Source organism: Mus caroli, unplaced genomic scaffold (genome assembly GCF_978045245.1).
Source record: "Mus caroli unplaced genomic scaffold, Mus_caroli_1 scaffold_10, whole genome shotgun sequence".
Classification (NCBI taxonomy): Eukaryota; Metazoa; Chordata; class Mammalia; order Rodentia; family Muridae; genus Mus; species Mus caroli.
Window position 1 is genome coordinate 57,941,993 of NW_028227265.1, and position 8,816 is coordinate 57,950,808.

At 54.8% G+C, this 8,816-nt stretch overlaps 1 protein-coding gene across 2 annotated transcripts; it reads right to left on the reverse strand.

Moving 5' to 3' along the window:
- Positions 1-561: 561 nt before the first annotated feature.
- On the reverse strand, positions 562-5,147 carry Pgls (6-phosphogluconolactonase). Of its 2 annotated transcripts, none has more exons than XM_021169936.3 (5): positions 4,316-5,147; positions 2,622-2,729; positions 2,048-2,149; positions 1,587-1,727; positions 562-760 (listed from the first exon to the last, which is right to left on the reverse strand). In XM_021169936.3, exons 1-5 carry the CDS (start codon positions 4,862-4,864, stop codon positions 626-628), a joined length of 1,035 nt encoding a protein of 344 aa, XP_021025595.2. In that variant the 5' UTR covers positions 4,865-5,147; the 3' UTR covers positions 562-625. The 2 variants fall into 2 exon arrangements, with proteins under 2 accessions (XP_021025595.2, XP_021025593.1); XM_021169934.2 differs by lacking the exon at positions 4,316-5,147 and adding an exon at positions 4,032-4,216.
- Between the last annotated feature and the right edge of the window lie 3,669 nt (positions 5,148-8,816).

Below are 8,816 nucleotides of genomic sequence, written 5' to 3' on the forward strand. Positions count from 1 at the left end.
CAAACCCACCAGCCTCTCCAACTAGGTCCTTGGAACTGGCAGGGTCAGGTAAGCCAATGATGCACCGGCCCACTTCATGCTCCAAGCTGGCTGCTTGTACTCCAGTCTCTGGACCCACATCCCAGTCTTTATAAGAGGCGAGAGAAAAAACTAAGGGAGCATCCCAAGAGTCACCCCTGGCACTTCTCCCATTGGTATGGGTCCCTGTGACAGCATCAGGAGAACCTTATCAGGTAGCTCACCCTGCTCAAGGCTCCGAACAAGCTTGCAGGAGACAGTGCATCCTCAGGGGGCCATGAAGGCTCTGGCTGAGGCCCCAGGTGGACCCTGGGACGTTCTTAGTGTCCCCTTCTCTTCACCATGGCTAGAACACAAGCAGTCATTTGGGACCACAAGTACCCTGGTACCCGTGAGTTAGTTTTGACCCTTGGAGCAGAGAATGTGGCCAGACTTGGAACAGTGCATACACTGCCAGGCCAGAAGTCCAGGCCGCACTTCTCTGATCCGTGTGTATGCTCTGCTCTGTTGTCCCTCCCCCAACAAGAACCACAGAAACAATAGTTCCAGCAAAGCTGTTTAATCCGCAGCTCGTCCCGAAGTGCCCACGGCGTGCATGGCGCACCCCCTACAACGTGGAATGCTTCTCGAAGGGCACAGACAGCAGCCGTGCAGCTGCCTCGTCCAGGAACCAGCAGAGGGCGCCCGTGCGCGGCTGCACCAAGGCGGCGGGCAGCGTGCCCTCCTTGTCCTCCAGGATGCGCTGTGTGCGAGACCAGGGCAGAGCAAGTTGGGGCTCACACTGCGCATCTGTTTGGTCTGGGGACAGGGGACCCACGGGATCTTGCTCTGTGCTCCGCCTCACACACCGTGGGCTCCAAAGCTTCGAGGTGTGGAATAGGATTTGGTGTTTGTTTTTATTAGGAGGCAGGGCCTCATCTAGCATGGGCTGCCCTTGAACATGCTATGTATGTAGCCAAGGACTCCTCCTTTCTGCCTCCCCAGTATGGAGACAACAGGAGGTACTGGGAACTGGACTCAGGTTGTCAGGCTTGGGGCAAGCATCTATATCCACTAAGCCATCTTGCGCCATCCCTGCCCTTCACTTTTTGCAAATTCTTTTTTATTTATTTACTTACTTATTTATTTCTATTTAATGTGTATGGGTGTTACTCCTATATGTATTTGTACCATGAGCATGCCTGGTGCCCACAGAGGCCAGAGGAGGGTGCTGGATTCCCTGGGGCTAGAGATACAACTAGTTGAGAATGGAAGTCAGGTACTCACCGGTTGGTTGGTAGCTATCTCTCTCTGACCCTGACCTTTTTCTTTTCCCCTTCTATTCTCTCTTTAAATGTGTGTGTCTAGTGTCCTGCTCTCTCACCTTCTACCTCATCCCCTTCATACAGTCCTTCACTGAGCCTGGAGACAGACCATTGGCCAAGGAGTCTTGGCATCCTTTGTGAAGGAGTTTGGGGGAGGGGGTGCAGGGACTCTACCCCAGGACACTGTGGCCTTGTCAATGACTGCCCTCTCACACACTGGCAGCATGTCTGTCCCCTGACTGGTCTCCACTGTCCATTTCTTACCTTCAGCACAGCTGCCTTGCCTTCCCCCGTGGCCACAAAGATGATACTTCGGGCTGCATTCAGCACAGGAAGCGTTAGGGTCACCCTCTGTGGTGGTGGCTTTGGGGAGTCACTGATGGGAGCCACGATCTTCTCCCGCTCCTGGGGAAGGCAGCCAGTGAGGACTGGGATGGAACCGCCCCGCCAAGCACCAGGTCTACAATGCCAACAGGTTTCCTGTTGCTCTCTTGGGTTTCTGAGACAGGGCCGTACTCAGCGTCCAGGTAGCCCTCACCCTCACAGCAAATGCTGTGATGACAGGCATGCACCACCATCATCATGGGAGCTGACGCTCAGCAGGGCAGAACTGAGGGGCACGGATGCTCGGATACCCAGAAGACTGACACAGCCTGGTGTATCAGGGCCAGGAGCCCCCCCCCCCGCCCCAACGCTCACCTGTAGAAGGGGGTCCCTGCGCTCACCTGTAGGAGGGGATGGTCAGGGAAGAGCGAACAGGTGTGGCCATCAGGGCCCACTCCCAGGATCAGCAGGTCAAACACAGGGACAGCATCTCCTTGCAAGGCCTGACAGGAGGATGGTGGGTCAAGTGTGTGCGAGCTCAGAGGTAACACACAAAGAAGCTGAAACCTGGTTCTATCTCAGCTTAGACCACCTTCCGCTGAATGTGCCTGCTCAGCACATTCCCTACACAACAGTGGCCACTCCTGCACAGGGCAGCTTCAACATGGTATGAGGTCTGTAGGATTTTTTTTTGAGGGTAAGCATCACCCTCCAGCCCAAGCCAGCCTCAACAAGCCTTCTGCCTTAGTCTCCTAAGTGCTAGGGGTCACAGATGCACTACTGATCCACACCTGACTGATCCAGTCCGGGGGCTTGTTTCCCATTTTAGTGGACAAGAACCTCAGGTCTGCAGATGAGTGTCCCTGAGATGTAAGGCTCCAGCCCAAGTCTCCCCACCATGGTGACAGTCTGTGTCCCCAAGCAGTCATCTCTGCTGCAGTCTTTTACAGCTTTCCTACCTGTCCCAGGACCCACCTGCCTCAGTTTCCTGGCATAGTCCTCTGCAGCATCCTCCACAGGTAGGGCAGGATTGATGGTAAGGACCTGGCTGTCTGGAATGGGCAGCTTTGAGAGCAGCTGTGTCTGTAGAAGGGGAAGGGATGGTCAAGGAGTAACATGACTTGCCTAAAACCAGGAACCCTGAGTCACACGGCGTTCTTCTCCACAACCTGGCTGACTCTTCGGGGTGGCTCAGGCTCCCTCAGGCTCCCTCAATCAGGAACTCAGCCTGGCTGCATCCAGTACACAGCTGGCACCTGACTATACAGAGGTGAACCCCAGGAAGAGGACTGTGATCTACTCTTAGACACCCTGCCTGTGTCTCCATGTCTGGCTCTTGGGGTAAGTCCAGCTCAGTGGAGCAATGCCAGAGAGAGGCTGGGGGCAAATGTCAGAATGCCAGAATGCTGTGGCCTACAAATGGGGGTGCTGGGGACTCTGTTAACCACCATTGCTCAGGGCACTGGGGACCCTGGAGAACAGAGGAGCACAGGGCTCCAGACTGAAGGCCATAGGAAGGTGAGCCAGGAAGGCAAAGGAGAACTGGCCGCTGAGTCCACTCTCCTGCCTCAGCCCATTGGGCAAGACACCTACTGCTCAAAGTGTCAACAGACTCCACCTGGTGATGAAATCCTTCTTCCCTCAAAGACCCCGCTGTTAACCAGGTCACCTCAGAGGGGCCTACTCAGGGGTCTTAGCTTTATTTTTCTTGAGTGGGCAGCATCAAAATAGTCTCACGTTGCACAGGCTGGCCTTGAACTGGGTAGCTGGGAATGACCTTGAACTCCCGATTCTCCAGCCTCTACTTCCTCATTGCTGGGATGACAGGGGTGCACGACCATTCCTGGTTTATATGATACTGGAAATGAAGCTTGGACCTTAAGCATTCTAGGCAAGCACAATATCAACTGAGCTACAAGTACCCTGCCAACTGAGCCCTGTGCTAGTACCCACAGCCAGTTCAGTGAAGTTCTTGGGCAGGCATCGTGTTCAAAGTGGTGCAGTTTCAGGTCCCTAGATGAGGGTCAGGAGACACGGATCTTCTGTTTCCCACCTGTAAGTGTGTGTAATGGCCCTTCCTCCCCTGCTTCAGACCCATGACACTGGACCAGCTTCCCCTAGGAGGTGGTGGCAGTCATCCAAGTGTGCTCAGAGCTCAATCCTCCATGCCTCAGTTTCCCTGTGTGTGAAGCAGGGACCTCTGTAACCTATAGGGCGCCTTGTGGCCATCATACCCCAGGCTGCTGGGAGGCGATGGCCAACGGCTCCTGTTAAAGAAAAGAAAACAGAGGCCCAACACACCCTGGACACTAGAGGCAGGCTGAGTGCACAAACAGCCATGACCCACGAGGCCCCACAGCCAAGGTACGACCCTCAGGAAGATACGGGGGACGGAGGCCCGTCAGGCTGCACTTGGATGGACATCACTGCGCATCCAGCAAGACCCCGTGGGTCCCGGAGCCCGCGGGTAGGCGTTGAAGCAGATCCTGGCGTTTCCTAGGCAGGCTGAGCCAGTTCGGCGTGACCCGCGCTTCCTCGGCGGACTGAGCCGACTCCGCGTGGCCCACGGCGGCCCCCGTAGCCTGAGTTTCCACGGTAGGCTGAGCCAGCAAGGCGTGGCCCACGGCGGCCCCCGTAGCCCGTGCGGTGCGCGCCCCCGCAGCGCTCACCCGGTAGAGGCCGTACGTGCTCTCGGCGTGGTCGAAGGGCACGAGGCGCTCGTCGCAGAAGCCGAGCGTCCAGCGCGCAAAGCTGGCTGGTCCAGCGGGAGCGGCGGCGGCGGGCAGGTCTCGGGCTAGCATGGAGACCAGGCTGCCGCCTGACAGGCCAAGCGCGAAGCGGCCACGGTCCCCTTCCAGGCAGCTCGCGGCCCGCTGCGCCACCAGCTGCGCCAGCGACGCGCCCAGCTCCTGCGGGCTGGAGAAGACCGAGATGAGACCGGGCGCGGGTGCTGCCATGGCGGCGGGGAGGCGGCGGCGCTCCCGGCAGAGGCCAGTACACCAGTGCGCCTGCGCGACGGCCGCGCTGCCATGGGTCCGAGCACTTTGAGCCAAGGCCGTGGCGCATGTGCAGTTGCGCAAATGAAGTGTCGCCGGGGCCGGGCTTGCAGGTGGTTCCCGAAACCGCAGGGCTCTGCAGGGCTTTGAGGTGGGTAGTGGCCGGGCAGTCCCCGGTGCTTCCCTGGGCGGGACACGCCTTGCTGGCCCGGTTTCTCGCATCTTATTTAGTTTTTAAGCTGGAGTCTAGTAGCTCCGTCTGGCCTCACGCTCCTGATCGTTCTTGATTGGAGTGCTGGGGTGACCCGAGTGCCGCAGCACTCTTGAGCGGTTGTTCGGGGTGCGGTCGGAAGCACAGATTGCGCCAGCTGCAGCGTGATAAGGTCAGTAAGCTCTCAGGTGGCAAGGACAGGAGGCTAGCCGGGAGTTAGAGGCTGTGACGTCCCCATGCCTGCACGGCTCTCCCCACATTCGCCTATCTCGGCCAGTCGCCCCTTCTCTGTTACTCCAGCGGATGCGGCAGTTTGTAAGGTCTTCTGCTCACAGCTGTCCGCGGCAGAAAGAGGACTCCTCAGGACAACCGCCACACGACAGTTGAACATCTGCATTTGGATGTGAAACTGCCCCCGTTCATGTGCTTGAACCGGTGGCTCCCAGTCGCCCGTGCTATTTTAGGAAAATACAGAACCTTTAGGACTGTCAAGAGCCTTGACCCAAGTAGATCAGTCAGAAGGTGACAGCTGTTTCCACCACAAAGACCCAAACAAACCCCCTCTGGTTCCTCTCTCTTAATTTTCTCCCGCATGTTTATCTTTGAACCAAGTGCTTGCAGAGGCCAGGAGCGGGCGTGGGATGCCCTGGGACTGTTAGATGGTTGTGGTCCTCAGTGTGGAAGGAGGGTAAAAAGCCGAACCGGTGATCTTAACCCCTGAGCCACTGCACCCTCCTGAACTCGAGAGAGCTCCAAAATCCAAGCAGTTAGTCACTGTGCCGGTACTGAACCCAGGGCCTTCTGCATGCTAAGCCCAGGCTAGACCATTGGCTGGACCCCAATCCTAAACCTACAGCCTTTCTGAGTGCCCATGTGAGGCTGCAAGTGGCAAGTTATACAGTGTGAAACACTGCAAGAACTTTGTTGTTATTCAAGATTTGCTGCTGCTGCTGCTGCTGCTGCTGCTGCTGCCGCCGCCCTAACTGCCCTGGAACTCACTCTGTGGACCAGGCTATCCTCCAACTCACAGAGACCTGCCTGCCTCTGCTTCCCAGGTGCTGGGACTAAAGGCATGTGCCTTTGAGCACATTTTAAAACCTTTTATCGTTTCTTTGTGAATTTAACGTCATGCCCCCTAACCTCTCTCACCCCCCTTCAGCTCATAACTTCCCACACCCTTGTCACCCTCCCAGTAGAGAAAATGCTCATGGAAACTGTAGTGTGTCACAGTGTGTCCCACAGTATAACCTGTTGTTCACACTTCTTTGCTTACAAATGTTCATTGCAGTGACTTGGTCTGCTGCAAGGTCTCTGGCTGCTGCTACACTATCAGTACTGAAACATCACTGGGACTGTCTTGGATATCCTGTTGTTGCCCTGTGTCATAGAGGTCATTGTAGTTTTGGATATGTAAGACTGGTACCTTCATGAACCCCAGTAGTTCATCAATGGGGTAGATGTTGGGGTGGGTCAATTCAAAGCCCTGGGTCTGGGGCCTGAGAGGTGTCTGAGCTGGTCAGCCCACTGGCTCTCCTGCTCTCACACCCTTGGGGACAGCTCACCAGCAAACCCTGCAACCAGGGTGTACTGGGCTGCCCAATATAGGTATAGGGCCTACTCTCCTGAATGCTTCAGCTGGTGAGGGACATGGCCAGTTCTCCCACTCTCATGACCTAGGGCCAGGTCTCTGACCTGCCACAGGTGGTGAGAACAAGAGAGGGAAGAGGGCATCTCTCTGGCTATGGGAGGTCCCAACTCTCCCATGACACTCAAGTGAGGAGTAAGGCCAGTTCTGCACAGCCCTCAGGCATCAACATGACTTCCAGCAGCTGACCAGACCAGAGATGTCCACCTAGCCTTTGGTGGCAGGCTGCACCTGGGCTGTAAACCCAGACATGTCCCTCAGTGGCAGCACAGGCCAGGACCCCACTATGGTCCCAGGCATCACTGGCTTCTCTTTCTCTCTCTCTTTTTTTTTTTTTTTTTTTCCGAGACAGGGTTGCTCTGTGTAGCCCTGGCTGTCCTGGAACTCACTCTGTAGACCAGGCTGGCTTTGAACTCAGAAATCCACTACCTCTGCCTCCTGAGTGCTGGGATTAAAGGTGTGTGCCACCATGCTTGGCCTCACATCTTTCTGCTTCTCTTTTTCTTCCATTTCTCCACCACTTATTTGCTTCTCTTAGTGGTGCCTGGAGTACCTGAGTGTCTAGGGACGTCTCAGAAGTGCTACAGCTCATATGTACGTTATGGCCCTGGGCAGGGGTCACCCCAGGCATGTGCAGCACCAGACTGATGGTCATCTCAGACTAGCTCCATCGGGCACCATGGTTCCTGTCTGGTGGTTGCTCAGACTAGCTCTGTCGGGCACCATGGTTCCTGTCTGGTGGTTGTTGCCTCTGGCTAGCTCCTTGCCCTACTCGGGAGTGGTACCCTTTTGTAGAATGAGGGGTTGTGGGTGTGACTTAACCATTGAACACCACCTTGTGTGCATGAGTCCCAAGGCTTCATTCATCTTAAAAGATGCAAAAGGAAAGAGGGGAGGGAGAAGAGAAGAGACAATGAACCCCAGAACCTCTCAGTGTGAATAACGTGTAGATTGGTTCACAATGCCATCCCCTTCATGAGAGTTAAGAATGGATAGAACTCTGAGGTGGGAAGGGCAATGGGCTCATTGTTTTTCAAATTTAAAATTGAGGCTTTCAAATTTTCTGGCATTTGCCAGGCAGTGGTGCCACACACCTTTAATCCCCCCAACACTCAGAACATTCAGAAGGCAGAAGCAGGCAGATCAGAGCTTGAGGCCCGCCTAGTCTACAGAGTAAGTTCAGGACAGCCAAAGCTACACAGAGAAACTGTCTCAAACATACAAAAGCACCTTTTTTGCATTGTTCTCTTCTGGCTGTGTGATGTGGGGTGTTCCTGTGGGCCTGGGCATCCAACTTCTCAGTTTCCCAAGGGCTTTACAGGTGTCTTTGCCCCCAGCTGGCTACCCCTTCTTTTTAACTTTTGTTCTGAAAAAGCATCTCATTGTGCAGCCTGCTGAGTAGAAGAGGCTGTTCCTTTTAAAACATGTGTTCAAACAATGTCCTGCATTGTGACAACAGACTGCCCTTGGGCCTGTTTCTCACTAGCTGTGCCTGATCCACTCCACCACCATCATTCCTCAAGTGTATGGTGGGAACTGTGACGATCGATGGGCCGAACTGCCTGCATACCAGGCCCTCCTTCAGCACTTGCTGGTCCCCACTGGGAGATGCATCACCCTATCCTGAGGCACCAAGGCCCAACCCTGGAATTGGAGGATCTACAGAAGCTCAAAGTTAGCAAGCTGAATGCCTGCTTGGTACCCCTGCCTGAGGTCCCCCTGGTATGTACAGGCCGGCATGGAGGCCAGAGTCCTGTTGCTGTCAAAATGGCTTTCCCCAGATTCATGTAGTTTAACACACATAGCCTTGCTATGGCGTTGAGAAGGTAGAAATGGTGCCTCTGGGAAACCTCAGCCAGTAAACATGGCTTCCCACCTGGCCTGGCTGCCTGAGCTCCACCCCAGGACCACACTGGAAGGAGAGAACTGATATTGTCCTCTGAACCTCATTGGCAGGCACTGTGACACACATGGTGGACAGTCCCATTAGTGTTCAGAGATGGGGAATCCCCAAAACTGAACTACTCAAACCTCTGCTCTCTGGAGTCCCAGCCGTCAGTCAAGATGACTTGTAAAGATGGCTTGAGCCAACCACAGATATTTCTTTCAGAAAAAAAGTTTCTAACTTTTTTTTTTTTTTTAGATTTTAGTTTGTGTGTGTTATGCTTACATGTGTGTGTGTGTGTGCAAACTAAATGCATGTCAGATTCCAGGAAAGGGGAGAAGGAGAATTCTAAGATGGTTATGAGTCACCATCCAGGTGCTGAGAGGCACCAAAAGAGCACCAAGGGCTCTTAACTGCTCTCCAGTCTGCTTTC

Bases quoted from the DNA above. Each gene is read 5' to 3' on its own strand.
- Pgls (XM_021169936.3), bottom strand. From the start codon at position 4,864: ATGCGAGAAACCGGGCCAGCAAGGCGTGTCCCGCCCAGGGAAGCACCG. The intron at 2,150-2,621 runs GTGGGTCCTGGG...TCCTCCTGTCAG, and splicing joins ATGCCAGGAAACTGAGGCAG to GCCTTGCAAGGAGATGCTGT. The intron at 1,728-2,047 runs GTGAGCGCAGGG...TGCCTTCCCCAG, and splicing joins CTGACCATCCCCTCCTACAG to GAGCGGGAGAAGATCGTGGC.